This window comes from Aedes aegypti, chromosome 1 (genome assembly GCF_002204515.2).
Source record: "Aedes aegypti strain LVP_AGWG chromosome 1, AaegL5.0 Primary Assembly, whole genome shotgun sequence".
Taxonomy (NCBI): Eukaryota; Metazoa; Arthropoda; class Insecta; order Diptera; family Culicidae; genus Aedes; species Aedes aegypti.
In genome coordinates, this window is record NC_035107.1 from 202253560 (window position 1) to 202278747 (window position 25188).

The window sequence follows — 25188 nt, forward strand, 5'->3', positions numbered from 1 at the left end:
AGTGTCCAAACTCTAAGGCGAGCGTGGCGAGCAACGCAAGCAAAAGCCAATATTTTCTGGAAAAGGTGGGTGCATTACTACCTTCCAGAAATAACCAGACGCTCTAAATGGTTCAACAAGGTTAAACCAATATGTATGAACGATGTTGTAGTGGTCGTCGATCCCGCATCATCCCGAAACTGTTAGCCTTTAGGACGTGTCACCCCTCGGTCGGCGCGCCTCCATCACACACAAGAACAGCAAGATGCGGTAAGCTGTGGTAACCCATCGCATTGATACGACGTTGGTCATGCTCTTCACAAGGGGACAATAGAAACGGAGATGATAGATGAAAAGTGATTTGCGAGCAGATAATTGATATTGAACTGTTAGTTTTTATTGCATTTTTTTTTTTGAAATAGTGTTTAATGCCGAATGCGGCTACGTAGTGAGATTATTATGATTTTTTCATTATTTTCTTATTCCATGAATTATTGAACCTAATGATTGAATTGTTGAATAATATTTTTTCTAAGATAACCTGCCCCTAAATAGTACGGATATTTATAACTAATTACTACGGAAGCGTGTCTACTTAACCTAACTTCACAAACTGCTGATCAAGGCGTAAACTGTCAAAAGGATTAATTGGACTAGGTCAGATAAGATCATTATTCTGATTAGACAGATGGGCACATACGTCGGTACAAGATTTCGCTAATGCTAATGCAGTGCTGTATCCAGGGGTAGTGCAGGTAAATCTCTTATGAAACCAATAAGAAGCAATGCTTACCTAACTCTATTTCAGAATTAATTCATTAAAATATTAGATTATTAGAGCACACCAATCAGAACTAAATAAAAAAAAACTAAACGTAAGTTCTAATATCATTTAGGCTTCATCACATAGTTCTGAGTTGATTCAAACTTTGTACCTAATTGCAGGATTTTTTTTTAATACACTATCATTAAAAACACGGAATTCTTGTTTCTGGCCGGTTGCCGATAACACCCGATAAAAAAGCCTTACACACTTAGATTTAATTACTGGGGTCGGTAAAATTTTACCGGGATTTGGAACTACCGAAAAAGTCAGTAAAATGAAAACTGTCGCCACGCGTAATTGAAGAGCAAATTTCACCATGTTTTATTTTTTATCGATATATGATATAAAAAGAAAGCTCTCTGCAAAATTTCAGTGAAAAATCTCTGTTTTTCGATTTCTGACATTTTTTTTAGTTTACTGACTCTTTCGGTAGTTCAAAAACCCAGTTATTTTACCGAACCGATTGAGTGTGTATAAAAACTTTGATATTATTCAATATGCTAAATTCTGTGAAACTAAGCGTAATCATTGAGACTATTTCTCAGTAAGGTACCCCGGGGCAAGTGGGACATAAAAAAACGATAGTTCAAACAAATTGTTCAATAAAATTTTGAAATGTCAATATTTCTCAAATCCAACAACACCATCACATTTTGGCAACACATTTGCTGGTGTGTGCATGAATTTGGTCGAATAATTTCGAAATTGTGAAAACTTTAGAAGAAAGTTTTAGAATGAGCCATTAGACGCAGTTACCTCGCCAAACGGGGCAAGTGGGACACATCCAGTTTCATGCGTCAACCCACATCAGTAAGTCAACCATTACAATAATAGGATTGATAAATCATAGATATATAATTTTGAGTACATTTTTGATGTACATAAGGGATCAATCATAAAATACGTAACGCTTTAGGAAGAAAACGTGTGTTTAATAGTATGTCACGTCACACTTAATATTAACTGAAAAATCCTCAATAAAAGTGTAAAAAGGAATAAAACTCGTTCAAAATATATCATTTATAAGTTATTAATTAAAAGTAGCACATAAACTTTCAATAATTTACGAAATTGTAATATGTTCTGTTATTATTTATATGCATGGCAGAAAACCACTTATTGGGATGGAATTGTTTTCCGTAACTACTAAATTTGGTAGAAATAACTAATAAAGTTCAATTAAAACAAAAAAGTAATCGTTCTTATGATGCATTTCAAATTTCATCCCAGTCTTTGTTCAATTAAGAATTCGTATTTCAAAAATTTAAAAATAAATAAAAAAATATATAGAAGAATTACACATTTCTTCCCCCTTTTATGCAATTACGTAAGTTTAGATTGATCTTTTTTTGATAAAAATCATTTGTTTGAATGTTTTAATGCTACTCTATGAGAAAATGTTTGAAACCTGTAGGAAAAGTTTTGATTATGGTGCTTGTTTTGATAGGTCCCACTTACCCCAGGTACGAACATATTTTAGGGTAAGTAGGACCATCAAACATTTCATATCAAATGAAAACAAAATACCGGTTTATCGTTAGCAGCTTGTAATAATACTTAAAATTGTAGCTTACTGATGGATATTCGATTTATAACACATTTATTTTTAGCGAGCCAATGCAAAACGTGAAACGTGTCACAATTTATCAAGCAAGTTGAAAATGGCGCTGAATTGACAACTGTTACATGAACGAAATGGTAATAAAAATAAGAGTATGTTTGTACTTAATACATACCTTGTCATTGTATCTTCAACTTTCTAGACGAATACCCCCATGAAATACTTTTCCTAAGTGAGCTATGACGGAACGTCCCACTTACCCCGTATTCTCACTTGCCCCGCGGTACCTTATATCAACCCAACGCACGTGCAGCTCATTGGTCATTGCACAAGAACCGCGTCATGCCATCCCGTCGCACAGTGGCAATCATGGCTCCCTAGAGTTGACGACCTTATTTTGGAATTTTTATCGAACAAAATTGGTGTTTTTCGTACATTTTGAGGCTTTGCCTTGAAAAACTAAACAAACAAAGGCTAGATGTACCTTCTATAATCTATTTCTTAGTCTTGAAAGCGCATAAGGGCAAGATATCTTATCGCGGGGATTAGCGGGGGATAAGTTATAACTTAAAACTATGTCTTAAAATTGGGGTTTTTCCAGCTTTTTGATATATTGCACCTCTGTGCGTCGTCGCTATTAAAAGGATACACTATCTCCCAGGATAACAGCATCCGTAGCTATAGATACGGATGATTGGAGCTACCAGGCAGTCAGCCTAGTGGAAAGGGAGAAACCGCTCCAGTTTGGATCGGTCCCAGAGAGGGTGAAAATTACCACCGCCGCCAACAGACGAAACAGACACTTGTTGATTGCACCCGGAGGCAGACGTCTGCTTAGGTCCTTTGTTGCGCGACGGCGGCAGTCAGGAAAATCGGTTTCACGATAGTGGGGTCAGGATAAGGCGCCAAGTTGTAATTTGATTGATTGGTCATTCGTTTGCATTCGAGTTGCCCAAATTTTATCGACGGATAACGAGTGATAGTGCTACGTGTGAACAAATATCAAGTGCTAGGGAAATGATTGACAATTTTGTGTATTAGTTCGGTCGGCTTTGTTTGTGGTGAAATTTTCGGAAAATCACAACCTGATTGTTACAATATGTTTTCCTTTATCAGCCAAGATCGGAGGCACAGCCGTGCTTTTATCGCGTTCATCGTTTACATAACGCTGTTTTTGGATAATATGCTACTAACTGTTATAGGTGAGTGTACGGCTTCGAGAGTTCTTTATTAGTTTCAGTTCAACAGTAGGTACAGAAGGTCCAAATAGTTCTCGACCATTCTTAGGTCAGTAGACAAGCATACAAAAAATGCATTTTTAGTGAAGTTGTTCAGAAACCTAAGAGTCTGCGCTACTCTGAGGACGGCATATTCGAAATAGGGTCCTAAAGTCCTGTCCCGATTTTAGTGCAAATCGCTTAAGTTTAGGCCAAAAATACATGTTTACTCAATTTTCTAATGTTTCTCGTTGGTTTAAGTTCAAAAAACATTTTCTTATGTTTTTTTAAGATTTTGTCACACCCCTTGGCTTAAACTCAAATTTTGGGTGTATTTTGTTTTCCGTGTCCCTTCCGAAATGTCAGATAGGAACAACCCCAGTGTTAAAACTAAAACCCCTGTGGTATTTTTCTCGACTAAGCGAACGTCAAACATGATCTCAAGTGTCAAGGTTCATTTATGGACCCAATTTTTAAATTAAAGTTAAAACATGATATAGCCTTTATTTGAGCGGGAAAATTGCTAAAGTAGTTGAAGTAACATGCTCTTTCGTGTTGTTAAATAAAAACAAGATTTTATTAAAATTTTTAGGACCCAATTGTCCCAACTCCGTAATTCTAATGAATTTTTCAGAGAATCTCAATTATTATAGATGATGCAATACTTTTGTTCATTGTGTGAATGCATACATACAACGAGTTCAGCAAATAAAGTATCAGTTGAGAGTAAATGTTTTGATTCGCTATGCGATTATCTTTTGAATTAATCTCTTACTATCCTCTTCTCGACATGACGTCAAAACTCTGACAGAGCCTGTCTCGCAGTTTAGTGTTCTACAAACATATTATGGATTCGTATAACGTATGGTAGGCACGATGGCAGCCCGGTTAGTCAAGAAAATGTACATATTGAAAGATCTTCCACCTATGTTTGAATACGTCTCAGTCAGCATGGGCTTGTTGAGAAGCTGTACGTTTAGTATTAGGGACATTGGGATCCCTAAATCAGCCCTGAAGAAGAAGAGATTAAAAAATGGGGTGGGTGATGTACAGTTAAAAATAATGAATATTACACGTCATGTAAACTTCATTTATGCGATGTAAACAGCACGTCATGTAAATTTAAGTTTGAAATCATGTAAAAATGTGTTATATGTCATGTAATCACACAGAATCCTGCTGAATTTCATGACATATAATTGAAGTTTACATGACATACTATGTAAATATCCACGATATTCCACGCTCCAATTATGTGCATAATATGTCTCAGAAATTTACACGTTTCGTTCGAACTGTGTGTCCAAGGTTGCCACAGAAGGTTCAAATAGTTAGTGTTATCAATAATAACAAATAATCCTTACGTCCCATCGAAATGTGGTCTTCAGCAAAGTTGTAGCTGGGAAGTTTTCACATAGGATGAGTGTGTTCACTTTTACCTAAAATAATATGATGACGTGTTAGAGGGCTGAACACAAAAGATTGGCGTTTTCCATAGTAATCTCCATATAAACTTCAAATAGCGTGTGCACAACCAAATTTCTTCCGAATCACTTCAAATTTTGGGAGGATCTTTTTCATCATGATTGACATCGTTTAAGCATAGGGGAGCAAAAACTTCAAAATTTGCATCAGTCTAGTGTTCAATGAGCACTTTCACAGTTATCAACTGAGAGCCAAAGCTGCAATTTTCGCATTCATACATCGTGTGGCAGCTACGATGAGACTTTATGCCCAGGGAAGTCAAAGAAAATTCCAATTACGAAAAGATCCTAGACCGACCGGGAATCGAACTCAGACACCTTCAGCATGGCTTTGCTTTGTAGCCGCGGACTCTAACCACTCGTCTAAAAAAGGTCGCTATTGCCAAATGTCATTTATTCATAACAAATCAGATATTGTATGCTGCTACGAGAAGAATTAAGAGATTATAGCAAGTTTTTGCTATACACGTTAGGTAATATTAAACAAATAACTCTTTAGTACACATTTGTTGGCCCTGAAAAGGGCCGATTGAACGGTGAGATTCGAGTAACACGGACACACATTTTGACGGTGCATATGTTGGAATTGTCCTCGTCCGTTGAGGTTTACGGTGGCGAAGACGATGGGCACTTCTACGAGCGGTTTTGGCTGATTTTTTTCAGTCATCTCGTACAAATCTTGCGTTGGCGCAACGATTTCTGCAGGGCCAATTCTAAAAGCATGAGTCAATCTACAAATCTTGAGCGATTTCACAATTCGCACGCTGGATTTGCAGCAGCTTGATGATCAAGAACTCTTTGTTACACGTAGCGAATAGCTGAGCAGGTTCGGCGGACCTCTTACCAGCTCGAGAGCAAAAATAAAATGAAAATGAACTCACTTTTTTTTCAATTTACATAATCTTTTTTTCAGAATTTTGTGGGTGGTTTACATGTAAGCATCTTAAGTGATACAGGAAAATATCTTTTTCTTCTTTAGTGCAAGTTCTTTGATAATAATGTACATGATTTTAGACTAATTGACTTGTATGAATTCACCACATTTCTGGGTTTGATGGATTTTTAAATAAAATACTTAAAACTAATATATACAACTTAAATCTAACCTAATCTACTATAAACAGAATTGATCTTGCTGGTTAGCTGGTCCAATGGCAGGTTTTTCACTACCAGCGATGGAAGCTTAACCTTCACGGTGACGCCGGCTGCTTGATGTTGGTTGGATGGGTGGGGGGTCGACTCCTCACGCTGGATTTCGACTTCGGGCACCTCGCCGAAGTCCCCCAGGTCGCTGTTGTTGACAGCAGTGGCACCGGTGCTGTACCGGTTGTTAAAGAGGAGCTATTCCACTAGGGAAGCTTCATCGTTCTTTTCTTCTTTGCCAGCTCTGAAGTGCTGACTATGGTGTTCGCCGACTGGTTCGCGTCGGCCTTCTTACGACGACGGTCCGTGCTGTCGACGGTTCGCTCGCTGATGATGATGATCCATCTTCGGATCAGGAACCTCTATTTATCAGACAGCTGCAGCGAGGGGACTTTATAAAACCTCGCCACAGTCTGCCTGCTACCAGTTCCTCGCCTTGCAGCTTGTGATGCTCTTAATGACGATGCGACTCGTTCCGCATCCTTCAACTGAATGAAAGAAACCGAACGCAACGAAGAAGGTATGCTTTATACCAGGCCTGCCCAACCTTTTTGGCTCTTTTTCGACATAAATCGTTGATGCGTTCGCAAGAATAGACCGATGTGAGCAAAATTAGTCTCAAATGAAAGCTTGGTAGTATATTTGTGTAATCCATGCTGAAAATTTCAAATTTATATAAACCTCTTGGCTACCGATGCAATTAAGTCTAAAAAATTATCCTGATTTTTACCTTTGCTTGCATTGCTAGCAAAAAGTTTGATACAAATTTGAAATTTTCAGCTTGGATTAGACAGATATACTAACAAGCTTTCTTTTGAGACTAATTTTGTTCATATTGGTTTATTCTTGCGAACGCACCAACCATTTATGTCGAAAAAGAGCCAAAAAGGTTGGGCAGGCCTGCTTTATACCCTTAGAATAGCAGATGATAATCCTCCTATTCGTATTCTTCGCTTACTGATCTGGGAAATAGGCTATATGAAAATGATGTCTTGGCAAGGGATGTACTGTATGAGTATATGCTGTTATTGCATCCTGACGGCACTGAAGTAGCGTCCTCGGAAACATCCTCAAATTGCCGTATTGTCAATTATTCGAAAAAAATCAGATATTGGATGATGCTACGAGATGAATAAGAGATTACAGCAAGTATGTGGTAAACATATTAGGAAATATTGCACAAATAACTCCTTAGTACACATTTGTTGGCTCTGAAAAGGGTCGATTGAATTGTTGAATTCGAGTAACACGGACACATTTTGATGGCGCACTGGTTGAAATCTTCCTCGCTCGATGCGGCTTAAGGTGGCGGCTTCTTCATCGCGTCAGTCACAACCACAGTTTCCCGGGATTTCACTTCACTCTTGCCAATCTTACCTACATCGCAGTTGTAATTTCCGCCGATGAATTCCTCGATCTTCTGCAGGAAGGACCCGTTTCGTTCGTTTATGGCTGCGATAGCGCCCACAACTATCTCATTATCCTGTGGACTGCTTCCTCTTCTTATTCTAGGCGGCGGCAGCGGTGATGGCTTTGGCTTTGGACGGCATCTTCTCTAGGTCGGTCGACGGTCAGCTTGACTTGAGCAAAGCAAGATAAACGGGGGTGTCCTTCGCTATCGATGTCTGTTCCAGAGAAGCACGCCCGGTCGGAGCAAGCCGATCGGTTTTTTTTTAAGTCACTACACGTTACTGCTTCCAGTGGGCTATTTGCCCTTTGAAGGAAGCACCACACTAGACAACGGACTAGCATGCAACGCCCAGTGGCAACAGTCGGAAAACATTCCTCTCGAAAAGTTTTTCGGCCTGAGGCGGGAATCGAGCCCACACTTCATAGCACGATGCGTCTAAATGCCTCGGTGACACTAACCGCACGGCTATGAAGCCCATGCCTGCTGAGATGCGATTCAAGCGGAGAGTGAAAAGCAAATGAAGTCAACTTTTTATTTAAAGATTTGCTTGATTTCAACGTTTTCTTTTAAAACAGTTATTAAAGTATTTGGACAGGTATGTGGGATTCAGTAAGTAAATGACATGAACCTTTGATGTCTTGTCTTTCGATTAAGGTGCTTATTAAAAGATATTGTTAAGCCAGCAAAAAGTTATAAACGTTTAAAATATTTCATGCCAATGTAACGCTCTTGAAATTCCAATTTCACTCTTGTAGAGAGAAGAAAGACGTAGTCCTACGCCAAAAGTAACTTACCATAACATGTTTAATGATAATCAAAGTATAAATAATAACTAAACCATAATAGGGCGATATTCAAAACTGAAAAGGCAATAGATGGCTCTTTTTCAGTGGTAGTAAAAACGAAATCCTGAAGCAAAGAAAGCACCACAGAAGATGAACTAAACACAAAAAGTTATGTATTCAATTTACACTTGATTTCTAATCACTACTTTTTTAATCCAGTTTCCTAATTGCAAGTAATTTACGTTTTTCATTATTTTACATACGTTTTGACAGTTCTCCGACTACCATTCTTCCATGCGCTTGTGTTGAAAGTTTGAGAAATTTGAGAATCCAGCGTAGCGCGATCAGTGGGAGGAATACAAACAACAGTGTCGTCGCTCGGCGGCCAGCTGAATGTTCGAAAGGTTGTTGCCTGTACTTTTTTCCGCTGGCGCCAACTGTTAGCGTTTAAGAACGAAATAAACAGTCGTTACCCTATTGCATAAAAGTGGTACCCAACTAACAATCCAGAGTCACAGATAAACATACGTATTTAATTATTGTTGAATAATGGTGACAGCTGAAAAAATGCACTACAAAGAGCTGATAAGATGTTAGTTAGATCCAAATTTAAGTCAATCTTCATATTTTTCCATTGAAATGAATAATAATAGAACACTTATTAAACGCTTCCAAAGAGTCTCTGTAGACTTGTCAAGATTGTTTTACTAATGAGTTGATCAAGGTATTTTCCGTCTATTAAGAAGCCAACATTTCACCAAACAAAAACATTTGTGTAAATAGATGTACAGGAGACGAACTAACGTTTTGCATGCATCGCACTTCAGCTAATTCCATATACTTAACATGAACGTGATTACATGCCTTACAAAAAAAGGGCACACCATAGCAAAATTTTCGAAAAATGGGCAAAATATATGAAAATTTCGTTGTGTTCCTAATGTAATGTTCAACTTTTTAATATTATTACAATTTATCTTTATTCAAGTGACTTTTCGCCTTTGGCGAATATATATAAAAACATATTGGATACAATCATAACAGATGTTTTCTCAATAAAATAAGTAATAATTACTTGTTTTTAATTTGAATCGTGGTTTACGGCTAACCAGCCGAGTGGAAGTTTAACAACTACCGAAAAGCTAAACATTACATATAATTTGCAATTGGATTAGATGGACAAATTGATGTGAAGATTTGCGAAAAAGTTACACGTCTTCTCAGTGAGAATCGAACTCACGACTCCCCGATCTCTAGTTGGGGCGCGTTAACCACTACGCCATGAGAGGACTCATGAACGCAGAAGTTAACCTGAATTCGATTTCAGCTCAATAATCACGTGGTTCTTTTTCGCAAAGTGCACCTCTTTCGGAAGAATTAGATGCCCATCCAAACACAACGCTTTCTATATATATCCAATGCTTAGCCCGAGAGCGCATTGTTTTTTAGGTATAGGAATAGCACACTACACTAGCCAGCAACTGCGCTGGCTGAGGTTTCTATTGTGTGGGCTTCCAATGGGTCGCGACGTTCTCAAACGACCGGTTACGGAACATGAGTCCGTTGCTCGATAAATACTTGTTTTTAATTTGAATCGTGGTTTACGGCTAACCAGCCGAGTGGAAGTTTAACAACTACCGAAAAGCTAAACATTACATATAATTTGCAATTGGATTAGATGGACAAATTGATGTGAAGATTTGCGAAAAAGTTACACGTCTTCTCAGTGAGAATCGAACTCACGACTCCCCGATCTCTAGTTGGGGCGCGTTAACCACTACGCCATGAGAGGACTCATGAACGCAGAAGTTAACCTGAATTCGATTTCAGCTCAATAATCACGTGGTTCTTTTTCGCAAAGTGCACCTCTTTCGGAAGAATTAGATGCCCATCCAAACACAACGCTTTCTATATATATCCAATGCTTAGCCCGAGAGCGCATTGTTTTTTAGGTATAGGAATAGCACACTACACTAGCCAGCAACTGCGCTGGCTGAGGTTTCTATTGTGTGGGCTTCCAATGGGTCGCGACGTTCTCAAACGACCGGTTACGGAACATGAGTCCGTTGCTCGATAAATACTTGTTTTTAATTTGAATCGTGGTTTACGGCTAACCAGCCGAGTGGAAGTTTAACAACTACCGAAAAGCTAAACATTACATATAATTTGCAATTGGATTAGATGGACAAATTCTTCCGAAAGAGGTGCACTTTGCGAAAAAGAACCACGTGATTATTGAGCTGAAATCGAATTCAGGTTAACTTCTGCGTTCATGAGTCCTCTCATGGCGTAGTGGTTAACGCGCCCCAACTAGAGATCGGGGAGTCGTGAGTTCGATTCTCACTGAGAAGACGTGTAACTTTTTCGCAAATCTTCACATCAATTTGTCCATCTAATCCAATTGCAAATTATATGTAATGTTTAGCTTTTCGGTAGTTGTTAAACTTCCACTCGGCTGGTTAGCCGTAAACCACGATTCAAATTAAAAACAAGTATTTATCGAGCAACGGACTCATGTTCCGTAACCGGTCGTTTGAGAACGTCGCGACCCATTGGAAGCCCACACAATAGAAACCTCAGCCAGCGCAGTTGCTGGCTAGTGTAGTGTGCTATTCCTATACCTAAAAAACAATGCGCTCTCGGGCTAAGCATTGGATATATATAGAAAGCGTTGTGTTTGGATGGGCATCTAATTCTTCCGAAAGAGGTGCACTTTGCGAAAAAGAACCACGTGATTATTGAGCTGAAATCGAATTCAGGTTAACTTCTGCGTTCATGAGTCCTCTCATGGCGTAGTGGTTAACGCGCCCCAACTAGAGATCGGGGAGTCGTGAGTTCGATTCTCACTGAGAAGACGTGTAACTTTTTCGCAAATCTTCACATCAATTTGTCCATCTAATCCAATTGCAAATTATATGTAATGTTTAGCTTTTCGGTAGTTGTTAAGTAATAATTGTTTAGAAAATATTTTGAATCAGTCTTCTGATATAGGATTATTTCGAAAACAAGAAGAAAACATTTAACATACAAATGATTTAAACATACTCATCAGAGGATTAATTCTATATTTCTTAATAGGTAGATAAAAAAACGATAAATAATTAAAATATTATTAAAATATAATATATGAAATAAATTAATTTCAGTATAGTTAATTAAACAATAAAATTAAAGTTTCAACAAATTAAAACTTATCACGAAATTGGATAAATCATTTCAGACTGTTTTTAATTTTTGATTATTCATTTCAGACCAAGTTTCAGACTGTTTTTACTTTCTGTGAATTAACTTTTATGTTTGACCAGCATTGATATAAATTTTCTCACTTCGCGCTAAAAATAGCAGACTGAATTCAGCTTGCATTATTACTAAACATCAGCAGAAGTAATGCGCTTGTTGATCAGCATAACACGTGTTGATTAGACATTGTTGAATAGAAGCTCAAGCATGATCAGTTTTCAGCTACAAGAGGTTTATATTGGACACTGGAAGGTTGATATATGAATACAAGGATGGCGCAGATGGCAAGATATACCGCTGACAATAGGAAGGCCTCGAGTTGGAATCTAGTTTCAAGGTAATTATTAAAAGTGATTATTAATTCATGATAAAAGTATACACTGCTGTTCGGTACGGAACGAGCCATGAACATGTGCGACTCAAAGTGTATCCAAATGTAGCCCTTTCACGACCCACCACTGAGTGCACGAGTATCAACAGTAAGCGTGAGTACCATGTGAGTTACCAACAGGAACTCAAGTGCCGTGAGTTCCCTATGAGTGATGTATCCCCGACGAGAGTTCTAGTGAGTTCCGTCAGTGAGTGTCAGCTGTTCCAGAACGTTCGACAATGAGATCCTTTGACATTCTTCTAGAACATGTGTTGAGCGACTATAAATACCGAACCGCTCCACACTAGGAGTCAGTCTTGATTTAACCCGCCGCGAATATACATCGAGTATAGTGAACAGTGAAGTGAATGGTATTCCGACCAAAAGTAAAAAGTGTAAATAGTGAACAGTGTAGTAAAGTAGTGCTAATAAAGTATAGTGTGACTAGCAGAATCAGTGGTGTTGTTCCTTTCATTCCGAAAAATACAGTCCACCCGACCCGACCAGAGTTGGCCAACAACTGCATTTGGAGTACAGTGTAAAGCAAGTTTTTATATAAATGCTTTGATATAAATGCTTATAAAGCGATTTTAAAGTTCTATAAAAAGGCGATATACAACGACACGCTTTATAATTTCTCCAAATTTGTGTGAATAACGCATGAACGAAGCTGCAATAATGTTGTTTGTTCAATTAACGCTGTGGTCTTCGTGGCCGTGCGGTTAGCGGCGTCAGCCGTTTAGGCGTATTGTGCCACGAAGCGTGGGTTCGATTCCCACTCCAGTCGGTGGAAACTTTTCGTCAAACGAAAAATTCATCACTGGACTACTGGGTGTTCTGTGTTGTCCGTTGCCTAATGTTCGTGATTGTTCAGTCTGTGCAGCCTTTGGCTGAAGACGGTGTAAATTGTCTTAAATCCACAGTTCTTATTAGGCTAAGTGAAACCTGAATAAACATCATCACGATTAATGATTACAATCACTACATGATGAATAGCTTAATAATTTCGCCAGATTTGCTTGAACAATGTGTGCGTAGCAGCTATAATACAATAAAGCAACTATTCAGTATGTAGTTGTGAAAAAATGCATAATAAATGATTATAAAATAGACAAATGTTTCTTGAATCAGATGACTTCTAATAAGAATGAAACAGAATTTGTTATAAGTAACAAATTTTGTTATAATTATGACTTGCGACAAGTGGCTAGCTCAGAGTCAGCCTTCTCAGGATCGGCACTATACCTGCTTGAAGCTACTCACAAACCAGTTCAAGGTAGAAGCGGACAAAGGGTACAAGGAACCAACGGACGTGCATGCAGACCTTTCCCTTTTATCATTCAAATGAGCTAGAAATACATTTTCTTAATTTTTATTTTAGATTTTAATTCATTTTGGTGTGTGGGTTAGTGTTAGGGTTAGTTCGTTGCGGCCGATTGTGGTGTTGGAGCTCATGCTGACGTGTGTAGGAGGGAGAAAGCTTGTCATAGACATACCTTGCACGAGGTCTAGAAGGGTTTCTCGATGCTGCTGCGGCTTGACGGGGTTCAGAGGCCCACGAAGAGATGGGTGATCAATCCTCAATGGTGGGCGGGGGTGGGTGTATGGTTCTGCTGCTTAGTTGGAGCCGGGATTCCGGCCACGTGGCTGCCAAACTTCGGCTCGGTGGACGAATTAGGGGTGGTCAGCTGAAGCTGTCGACTTGGCCGGCCTTCTTAAGAGACCACGTGGGGATTCACGTCCAACCTGGGTGTCGGGTTCGTAGGGAATGCAGGTGCCGTTGACCAGAATTGCTTGGCCACCGAAATCTAGGATGATACCGTTAGGGCCTTCCGAAGCAATATAGAATGGAGCTCGATGGCCGGTTCGGGAAGGGACCTCCGCAATGTAGTCTGGTGAATCCTCCTACTGGGGAAGTCGGGCAACGCCGGCGAGGCCGAAACGAAAGGATGAACTTGATCGTTGACCGACGCCAACGGATGGCGCTACTCGGTTGAATCGTGCGGATGATCGGGCTTGTAATGTATCTGGACTTTTTGCTACGGCGGCTGATGGTCGGCTCAGGTGATCAGCTACTTCACACCTTTTCTTCACATTTGACACGTGCACTTCTCGTTTACTCCGGTTATCAGAAGCCAAAATTCCACGACCTAGCCGTTGTGACGGTCCGCACTCTACTCTCTCCTTCGACGCTTTCTCCTCTCCTCTTTTCCTCCTTCTCCTGGTCCTCTCATTTTCGCCCCGGATATGGGGTTACCCTCGTCGAATTCGCCTCCATAGGCGTTATGCGTTAGTGAGACATCATTGGCGAGGGGCACTACATGCATAGTTTCACAATTGGAGGTGTTAGTCTTAATTGGGTCATTTGTACATGCAGGCCAGTTGATCCATTGTTACTGTAAACGGTAACAGACTCAATTTTGTTGTAATCCGCTGGTCGGGTAACTTCTTCCAGAAATTGTTGGCCTTCTCTGTACAGTTTCCTTTATGAATTTATTTTTCTGGAACATTTGTTTCTAAATTCAATGGAGAATTAAAAATTCGGGAAAAAATAAATAATTACACAGTTGATTCAAAAAATTTAGAACAAACTTAAAAACTGTTGAGAGCGCCCAGGTACTTACTTTACTTTTGCTGGCTCTACGTCCTTCAAGACATGATCTGCGCCACAATGTTACGCCAACTAACTCGGTCCATGGCTGCTATCCTCCAATTTCTCGATCGCACCACACTTCCAAGATCCTGCTCCACTTGGTCAAACCACTTAGCTCAAACTCATCCCCGTCGATCATCTGCGAGCTCTATCGCGCTCGGTTCCTCCAGCCAGCAGATATTTCGTCTTCGACGTATTTACCTTCAATCCAACCCGATCTGCTTTACGTTTCAGCCTGGTATACTGTTCAGAAACCACCTGGAACGTTCTTCTTACAATGTCCACGTCGTCAGCAACGCAGATGAACTGGCTGGATTTATTGAAGATCGTGCCCCGCATGTTGAAGCCGGCCCGTTTCATAACACTTTCTAGCGCAATATTGAACAGGAGGCAGGAAAGACCATCACTTTTGGAGGATCTGCCGCAACATAAAGATTTGGTCTGTTGTCGATCGCCCGTCCACAAAACCGGCTTGATAACTTCCCACAAATCTGCTTGCCAGTAACGGTAGACGGCGGAAGATGATCTGGGAAAGCACTTTATAGGCTGCGTTAAGAATGGTGATCGCTCGATAGTTCTCACATTCTAACTTGTCACCCTTTTTGTATATTGGGTATATTATTCCCTCCTTCCACTCCTCCGGTAGCTGTTCTGTATCCCAGATCCTGACTATCAATAGGTGCAGACAAGTGGCCAACCTGTCCGGGCCCATTTTAATAAGCTCCGCTCCAATACCACCCTTTCCAGCTGCTTTGTTGTTCTTGAGCTGTTTGATACCATCCTTAACTTCGCCTATTGTGGGAGTTGGCACGTCTCCCTCATCCGCCGTACTGATGAAGCCATTCCTCCTGCTGTCCTAATCTTCCTCATCTGCGCCTTTTAGGTGTTTATCGTAGTGCTGCTTCCACCATTCGATCACCTCACGTTCGTCCGTCAAGATACCTCCATCCTTATCTCGGCACATTTCGGTTCGCGGCACGAAGCCTTTGCGGGATGCATTGAGTTTCTTGTAGAACTTACGTGTTTCTTGAGAACGATACAGCTGCTCCATCTCTTCGAACTCCAACTCTTCCAGGCGGCGCTTTTTATCCCGGAATAGATGGGTTTGCTGTCTTCGCTTCCACGTTTTGACGGGTGCCTTGCTGCAGCATCATCGCCCGCGCTGCATTCTTCTCGTCCAAAACCGTCTGACACTCCTCGTCGAACCAACCGTTCCGTCGATTTCCTTCCACGAACCCAATGGCACCTTCCACTGCGTTGTTAATGGCTGCATTGAAACTACTCCAGCAGTCCTCAAGAGGGGCTTCGGTGAGCTCTCCCTTTTCCGGCAACGCTGCCTCAAGGCTTTGCGCGTATTCAGTTGCGACTTTGGGTTGCTTGAGTCGCTCCAGATTGTACCGGGGCGGGCGTCGGTACCGAATGTTGTTCATAACGGAGAGTCGTTGGCGCACTTTAACCGTCACAAGGTAAGTTCGAATCGATGTTTGCGCCGCGATAGGTTCTGACGTCGATAATGTCCGAGAAGTGCCTTCTATCAATCAAAACGTGATCGATTTGTGATTCAGTCTGTTGGGGTGATCTCCAGGTGTACCGATACGGGAGGCTGTGCTGGAAGTAGGTTCTACGTATGGCCATGTTTTTGGAGGCGGCGAAATCAATCAGTCTAAGGCCGTTTTTGTTCGTAAGCTGGTGAGCGCTGAACTTCACTATAATCGGTCTAAATTCCTCCTCCTGGCCAACCTGAGCGTTGAGATCTCCGATAACGATTTTGACATGATGCCGTCATATTCACGTTCCAGCTGCGCGAAGAAAGCGTCCTTATCGTTATCGTCACTTGCTAGGTGAGGGCTGTGCATATTGATTATGCTGATATTGAAGAAACGGCCTTTGACCCCAATCACGCGCCTCTGCATTTCGCCCATCACGATAAAACTTGTGCCCAGCTCATATCTTTTGCCGCAGCTCTGGTAGATGGTATAACCATCCCTATACGTATGTACCGTCGACCCTTTCCAGCAAACCTCCTGCAGCGCTACGATGTCGAACTTGCGGACCCTCAATAATTCGGAAAGAATGCGAGTACTTCCCAAGAAATTGAGAGACTTACAGTTCCATGATCCGCGCGCAGGTACTTTGTCCAAATCTAAATAATTTTACAGCAATTCAGCAGATATCATCAAATTAGAGGAAATTAAGGGTCTTATCTGGTATTAGTCATATCTCGGATAATGCTAAACATCGCACTATAAATTGTTAAGGGATGGTACACAAATGATGTCACGCTGCATTTAAACTTTTTCGACCCCCTCCCCCCTCCTTTGTCACACTTGTATGAGTACTCTAAAAATTTTGCAAGGCTTGTCACGGCTGGCTTGGAGCGTGACCCACCTCACCCCCCTTGGAGCGTGACATAATTTGTGCATGACCCGTAACTAAAAAAATAACAATACCGTGCTAAGTCGAGTCTAGTACACGACACTGAAGACGGCCTTACAGTTGAGATCAGAATACGCGTATCTGTCACAAGATACAAACTCTAGTGGAATTAAATGGTATAGTACTAAATTCGATTTTTCATCTATTTCTAGGTATTCCATTGAACAGCTCGAAGATTTATTATTACCGAGTTAAGGCTTTATGAGCATAACAATGTTTTCAAAATTGAATCCTTGAATTGAATCGAAATCCTCTGATATTTTCTTTCTTTTCTTTCTTCTAGTGCCAATCCTTCCGGACTACTTGGGCCACTTTTACTCGCAGTCGAATGCATCGTTTAGCATCCCAAAAAGCGTGCTCTACAAGAACTTTGACCTGCACTACGTACCAAAACTTATCGGAGCCACCACGGGCAACGTTTTGCTCAAGAATTTCACCGGATCGGTCGATCAACAAAGATCACTGGACTCGGAAAATGGATCCATCGGAATCCTGCTTGCAGTGAAGGCGTTGGTGCAACTGGTTTTTAATCCTATCGTCGGAAACGTTTCCTCCAAGCTTGGCTACAGTATACCGATTGCTTTTGGAACGCTGAGTCTGTTTCTGGCGTCGGTTATTTTCGCCCTCGGAAATTCCTACGCATCGTTATTTGTGGCACGAGCGATTCACGGAGTCGGATCGGCATGTGTCTGCGTTTGCGGGATGAGTTTGGTGGCGCAGTTGTACACGGAGCCGGACAAGCGATCCAAAATCATGGGAACGATTCTAGGAAGCATCGCGGTTGGAGTTTTGATAGGCTATCCTTTCGGAGGAATAGCTTATGACATCGTTGGAAAAGCCGCCCCGTTTCACATTCTTACGGTTTTGTGTTTGATGATACTGGTGGTACAATTGCTGTGTCTGGATTTCTCCTGCCGTCAACAGACGTCTTCCATCGTCGTAGACGAAGGTCATTCGAAGTGGATCCCTCTGCTAACGGATCGACTAATTCTTGTAGTCATCGGAGCAATTTGGATTTCAACTTCGGCCATGTCTATTCTAGAACCGTGCTTGCCATTGTGGATGATAAGTGTCTTGCATCCGAAAAAGTGGCAACTCGGAACGGTGTTCATTCCGGATTCCGTCGGATACTGGATCGGAACAAATTTCTTCGGAAGCGTTGCATACAAGTTCGGCCAGATAAAGATTGCAATACTGTCACTCACCGTGGTGGGAGTTTCCTGCATTGTGATTCCTTCTGCTACGACTGTTCTTGGGCTGCTACTGCCGCATTTCAGTTTAGGATTGGGGATCGGTGTATTGGACGCAGCTCTAGTGCCTCTCCTGGCAACGATTGTCGATAGCCAATGTGGAAGTGACAACGAAAGTGACATCTGTAATTCGATTTACTCTTAAAATACCTAAGATCAATTAATAACCAATATTAATTTCAGGTGAATCTTCACCAAACTATGGAGCAGTGTACGCCATTCAGCAAATAGCAGTGAGTCTCGCTTATTCCCTGGCGCCCATTCTAGGAGGGGAATTGGTTCCGTGGATTGGATTCCCCTGGCTAATGCGCGTCATGGGACTGCTTAATCTCGTCTATGGCCCTCTACTGGTGTACTCCGGCATCCGTGAAAGTGTCCATTGTATGCTGCAGAAACGAGCAGATTTGCCACTGGCATCGGTTGAATTTGCCCATACGGAAGGAAGCTACAAGCGATTCTACAACGCGGTAGATTAACCCAACAGAAATCAATGAGGTGTGAACGAATTTGATGGAGTTTCTTATCTCGACGAAACCATTCGTGACTAGGCGTCGTGGAGCGTAAAGACTTACTCTTTCATTCCATTACGTTACTGGATGTTGTGGCGGAAGGAAACTGGCGAATGAAACCAAGGAATGTGTAATAAAGAAATGTTCCAGTGAAAATAAATTTCCTTTTTTTGTCCATAACTCTTCGAACAACATAAAGCTACAGGTAAAGACAAACAGAAGTAGTATTGACGGAATTTGCATCGCCCACAATTTAAACGATCAATTTAAATTCGCTAAGTAGGGAACCAAATCCTATCCTTGGCACTTTTGATTCACTTGGGCAGTGGATATTGCAGAGTTTCAGATAATTCGGCCGAGAAAAACCCCCTATGCCAAAGTGAATCATGGCAGTGCCCAAGTAAAGGCTCCCCCAGATCTAAGCGACTTTTTACGGCGACAGCGACAAAAAATCGTCGCGATTTCGCTGATGTTTCACTGCATGCACTGTTTGATGAGCGCGCCACAGCGACGCAATTTCGCAGCGATTCGCGTCATGTCAGTCAAGATGGTTCCATAGAAGAGTGCTTGCACACGGGTAGAAATCAGAATCCAAAATCATGATTATGCACCCGGATATCATGATTCCAGTGTATTTTCATCTTATGAAAATACACCATGATTTGGACTCACGATATCATGAGTCAGATTGTCGTAACGCGACACAAGTTGCAGCTGAGTGCTTAAAATCATGCATCGAATGCTCGAAGAGCATGATTCGCGCATCCATTTCGGATCTATTTATATTTCTGTCAACCAACCCGATAAAATGAAAACAAAAAACAAAACTTCCTAGAGCAATATTCGAACCAAGAACCTTCTGATTGAGAGTCACGTATTTAAACACAGTACCAATCTATCGTGATGAATGAAGATGCGAATGACTTGAAGCAAAGTGCACCTCTTGTGTTGTCGCTCTGGATGTTTATGAAGAATTATGATTATGACTCCACGATTTGTTGTCCTGATATCACGGCCAAACCAATTTATGAATTTCATAACTTGTAAATCAACAATGAAATCGCGCCGTAAAAAGTCGTATAGATTTGGGGGAGCCTTAGCTCTGCACCCTATCATACCTCACAGCCAGAAGTGTGAACAGCGCTTTCTTCAACGTTTGCCGTTTCACACTAGCGTCTTCTAGCCATGTTGCATATAATCGATTAAATTTCATGCATCATAGCATGTTAATAATGACTGTGGATTTAGAAGGAAATGGCCCTAAGTGGCAAGTATGTTTCACTGTGCTACAGGGGTTAGGCAAAATGATTGAAATGAGCCATTTTACGAAGCTGGTCAAATGACAAGAGACCTGGGATTTACCTTTTCAATCATCATCATTAGTTTTCGCGATGATGATGATTGATGACTGTGCGAATTTCTAGCATAGCTTTTCATACAGACAAAAACTTAAATGGAGAATAACTATTAGAATATTTCCGATCACAAAAAAAAAAACCTTTTTATGTGAAACATGGGTAACAAAGAGATAGCTGGTACAATAACTAGGTGTAATGTTGCTGTAACGAACATTTTGGGTTCTCTTTTTATTATTTTCTCCATGTCCCCGTTTGGTAAGATAAGGCGTTGTTAAAAATCACGCTAGATTTTATCAAAACAAAATCCCAGGTCTCCTGTCAATTGACGCCTATGCAATGATCAGCTGTTCCGAAACGTCTCGTAAAATGGCTTATAGTCAATTTTTTGCCTAAATTCAGAAGCGCATAACTTCTACAAAATTGAATGTATGAAAGCAAAAAATTGCCCTAGTTTTAGTAACTTGCTTGATCATTAGGGTGGTTCAAAGTTTAAAATAATTTGAAAATCCAATCTTCCATATCTTCTTTACCATCTTTACCATAGAAATAGTGTGCTGTGATATTTTCAGTTTATTAGGTGGTGATTAGAAGGTGGCCCATAGACGATGGTGGTAGGTAGGTCATTAGGCATAAAGTCGTTTGGCATAATGCTCATATGGCATACAGTCGTTTGGCATAATGATTGTTTAGCATAATAATTTTTCAAGATGACGTTCGTTTTTACGTTTCTATTGAATCTGTCTGATGATATAAGGCTTGTTTTGGAGTCAATTAATACAAAATAACATTTTATTCAACAATCATATGCTCTTGAATGAACTAAGGGGTCTATTTTGTAAATCGAGCAGATTCATGTGACTCGTCTGTAGTCATTGTCGATCAAAGTAGGCATGCATATTTTAGATGTCACCCGTCGACTGCCATTGTAATCTAGTCACATTAAGTGACAACTGTCGAAAAACTCGAATGACAGAGCCGTGTCGAGCGAGTTTTTCGGTCGACAGTGACTCCAGTCGAGTCATTTTGATCGACTCGACATATAAAATAGGGCCCTAAAACATATTAGGAAATTTAATGCCAAAAGCATTTTATTATTAATCAAAAAAATACCCTTCTTCCAAGTACAGGTCGGACTCGATTATACGGAGTATCGATTTTATTTTCACTCCGGATAATCGAATCATTAAAAAAATTAAAATCAACGATAAAAGAACTTAAAATCTTTTTTCGTTGTTTTATTTGTATGATGCAGTGGCGAAGCTATAAATTATTTCTAGGACCATTAAGGGTCTTGAGAAAAAAAATGTTTGGCCAGCATACTCAAAAAAAACCTTTTTCAAACACCCCTTTTCATACATACGTCAAAAACTGCAAAACCATTCATAATTTATATTGCAATAACAAATCATCTCAAATTGATGCATAAAAACTAGAAAAAGGACTTCAAAAATCAAATTCCGGATAATCGAGTCTAAAATTCCGGATAATCGAATCCCGGACAATCGAGTACCCAGATAATCGAGTCCGACCTGTATTAATTCTTCTTTTGAGTTTCGCTATTGGAATATTTTTTTGCACTGAAGATTTTGATATATTTAGCACAAATTTACCCTTCTTTGTTTTTTCTTCTAAATATGATATAACCATAATTATAGGTATAAGAACTGTTGATTTAAAATTTAAATAAATTTCACCATCTTTTTAACGAAAGCTGTTCTTTGTAGCTATTTTTTTGTTTTTTTTTTTTTTTGTTTCCAACTGACAAAAGAGCAGCAATCTATAACATTGATCTGCTCAAGTTATCAGCAAAACGAGAAATCGTTTCCCCGAATGCTGGTTCCCCGAATATCCCGTTTCCCCGATTAGCCCATTCCCCGAAAAGTTTTTAGCACTCATAATTGAAGTAACTTTATACATTTCAGGGTGCTGAACGAACTTGCCATCTAATATGCACCCTTCTTTATTTAATTGGCGGTTGTTTCGAGTTTAAACGTCCTCAGCATTTTTGCCAAGATGTGTATAGCCGAGAATGACAGAATACCTCCTTCTTTTGATTGCTTATCGTTCTTTCTCTTTCACTAACTAGCCACTGAAGACTATTATAGCACCTATTTAAACTGCATCACTTTTCGGGGAAACGGGTCATTAAGGGAAATGGAATTCGGCAAAAAGGGTCACTCGGGGAACTGGAATTCAAGGAACTGACATTCGGAGAAACGACATTCGGGGAAAAGTAGCACAATCACTTCGATGATTCTGAACGCATTTTTTAAGTCTTTTCCTTTTAATCTGCCGCAAAAATTTTTGGCGCCCAATATTCTATTGGTTCAATAATAAGTTTTGACTTCTTTTCAAAAAGGTTGTTCTTTATATTTATACTGTTTTAAATTTTATTATTTTGTTAATCTGAATGCTAATTTTTATATTTTGCTGTATTATCAATTCTTGCAATACGTGCTGTAAGAATGATAATTACTTTAGAACCTGCCAACTTTCTACATACCTTTTTTGCAAATGCATGATCATCTTCCTTCCTTCGATATGTTGGAAAATATTTCATTTCAATCACAATTTCTACATTCTTTTGATCATAGACTGTATTTTTGATGTACACTTCCAAATTAAAATTTATATTGAATCGTTGAAAAATTTAGCCATAATTATATTCTTTCAAAAATGTGTTGTTCATTGGAGTTATGCCGTGAGAAGATTTTTTTGCGTTAGAGTCTTAAACATTTTGAACGAAACATAATCTACTCTCGTATTTCGGCTATTTTTGCATTATGCTGCAATAAAAGATCTATGGAATAGAGCTTTTAATATTTTGCAAATAAATTTTCTCCTCTTTTACCGAGTAATTTTCATCAAGTGTTACGTCCAAACAGGGACAGAGCTTGATCAGCAGCGAAATATTCTATGAGCGTTCCCTTTATTAATAACTGTGAACATTCTTTGCCAATTTACTATTTTAAAATATGTACATTCCCGTGCATAAGTTTGGGTATACCCCCTAAAAAACATGCAAAAGTGTTCTGTCCATATCTCTGTGATTACGCGTCCAATTGAAACTCTCTAAGCCGCATTCGAAAGGCAAAGAGTTATTCCTACTTCGTATGTATTTTTCCAAAAACATTTTTTGAATTTTGTATACTAAATTTTCACTTGAAGTTGAGACATTTTTTAAAAACTATAAGGGTACATCCCTATGGGGTTGTACGAACTGGTGACGTTGGACCACGATGGTTAATTTAACTGAATTTGATGTCTTGTTGCTCGTTTTGACTTCATACTGTTTTCAGTGCTCGAAACTTTCGTAAATATTTATGCATATAACGATTTGCAGCCAAGTGTATATTATTCGTTGCTTGGCAATGTGATAAATAAAGTCGGAAATATTACTCTGTTAACTCTCTTACACACATTTGGTGGCCCTGAAAAGAGCCAAAGGCTTCGTTAGCTCGGATGCTGTCATAGATGAATCGCACTACAGGATGTTATCAGTTGATTGCCATGATTAAACGAAGAATCCCCAATGCAAGTGTAGAAATTTGTATAAGTTCTCTGCTTATAAGACGAACCAGTTGAATGTTTCGTGGTGTGGATGGCACACATCAGCAACAAGTATTAGATCACACGGCTGAAGTCGAAATCTGAAAACGTAGCTTAAGTTTGAAATCTTGAGCGATACCTCAAGCCGGACGCTCGATGTGCCTAATAATAGTAGTAATGATGCCTAACGGGCTTGATTCTTGACTGTACCACAGATGAGTTTATCACGAGCCGAAATCTCATAAACCAGATGTTGATCAACAGCTCAGCAGGCTTCTGGCTGCGCAGCATGTTTTAAACCCTTAGCAGATGATGCTCCTCCCTTTCGTGATCTTTTCTTCTTGTCGACCAATCTGGAAAATGGGTATGTGCCAATAATGTGTTGGGCTTAGAATTACTTGAAAATTGCGAAAAATGATAATTCCTGAGATATTGATCAAACATGAATATCTGGAATGCTTGACATTTACTTAATATTCTCTAGTTAGCTATTGATAATAAATACTTTTCTTTAGTATGAAGGTGAATTTCTGATTAATGGGTGCCAATATGATGAAAATTGTTCAATCAGAAATTCTCTTGAAAACCATTCTAAATATGTCGTAATTTTGTTACATGTGATAATTTTCATAATCGAAGTGCTCCCTTAAAATATGGCAAATCAAAGACACTGTTGGAAACGCCACTCTAGTATACAATCGTTGTGAAATGTTGAGCACTCAAGCCGACGGCACAGCAGCAGCAACCACGAATAGTCTTAAATTGTCGTGCCATCAATTATTCAAATAACAAAGCTTCGTACAAATGCTGTGAGATTGATTGAGGAATATAAGATGTAATAAGGTCGGAAATATTATTCTTTCAACTCTTTTCCACAAATTTGATGGCCCTGACAAGGGCCAATGGCTTTCTTAGCCTCGATGTGGTCACAGATAAATAGCACTGCGGGATTGAACAGTTGATTGCCATGGTCCGTGGATGGCGCACAACAGCAACGGGTAGTGGATCACCGGGCACAAGGTGAAATCTGGAAACGATGCTCACTCTTGAAATCTTGAGCGATTTCACCAGTCCGACGCTCGATTAGCAGCATCTCCTCGGATCAGCAACTCTGGGGGCTTCTGGTTTCTGGTTCCTAACGGGCTTGCTTCTTAATCACCGATCACGAGTCGAAATCTGGGAGCGCGGATAAATTTGCGGCGGCGATGAAGATGGCTTGGACTACCGCTCGGAGAAGCGCCCAAGCCATCGTCATCGCCGCCGCAAATCAATCTTGCGTCTTCCTCTTCCGACGACACAAATTGGACTGTGACGCGGGTGCAAAAGCAAAGCGAGAATGAGTCGCCCGACCGTGTTCACAGTCCGACTGCAAAAAGAAGACTGAGGGAAGAAGCAGGGACCAGGGTTGCCACATATA

At 40.2% G+C, this 25188-nt stretch overlaps 1 protein-coding gene across 1 annotated transcript; it reads left to right on the forward strand.

Moving 5' to 3' along the window:
• The first annotated feature begins 3174 nt into the window (after nt 1-3174).
• Nucleotides 3175-19024, forward strand: LOC5577533 (synaptic vesicular amine transporter). Its single transcript, XM_021857261.1, has 3 exons — nt 3175-3568; nt 17389-18480; nt 18539-19024. The coding sequence occupies exons 1-3, from the start codon at nt 3466-3468 to the stop codon at nt 18829-18831; spliced, it is 1488 nt and encodes a 495-aa protein (XP_021712953.1). The 5' UTR covers nt 3175-3465; the 3' UTR covers nt 18832-19024.
• The last annotated feature ends 6164 nt before the right edge of the window (nt 19025-25188 follow it).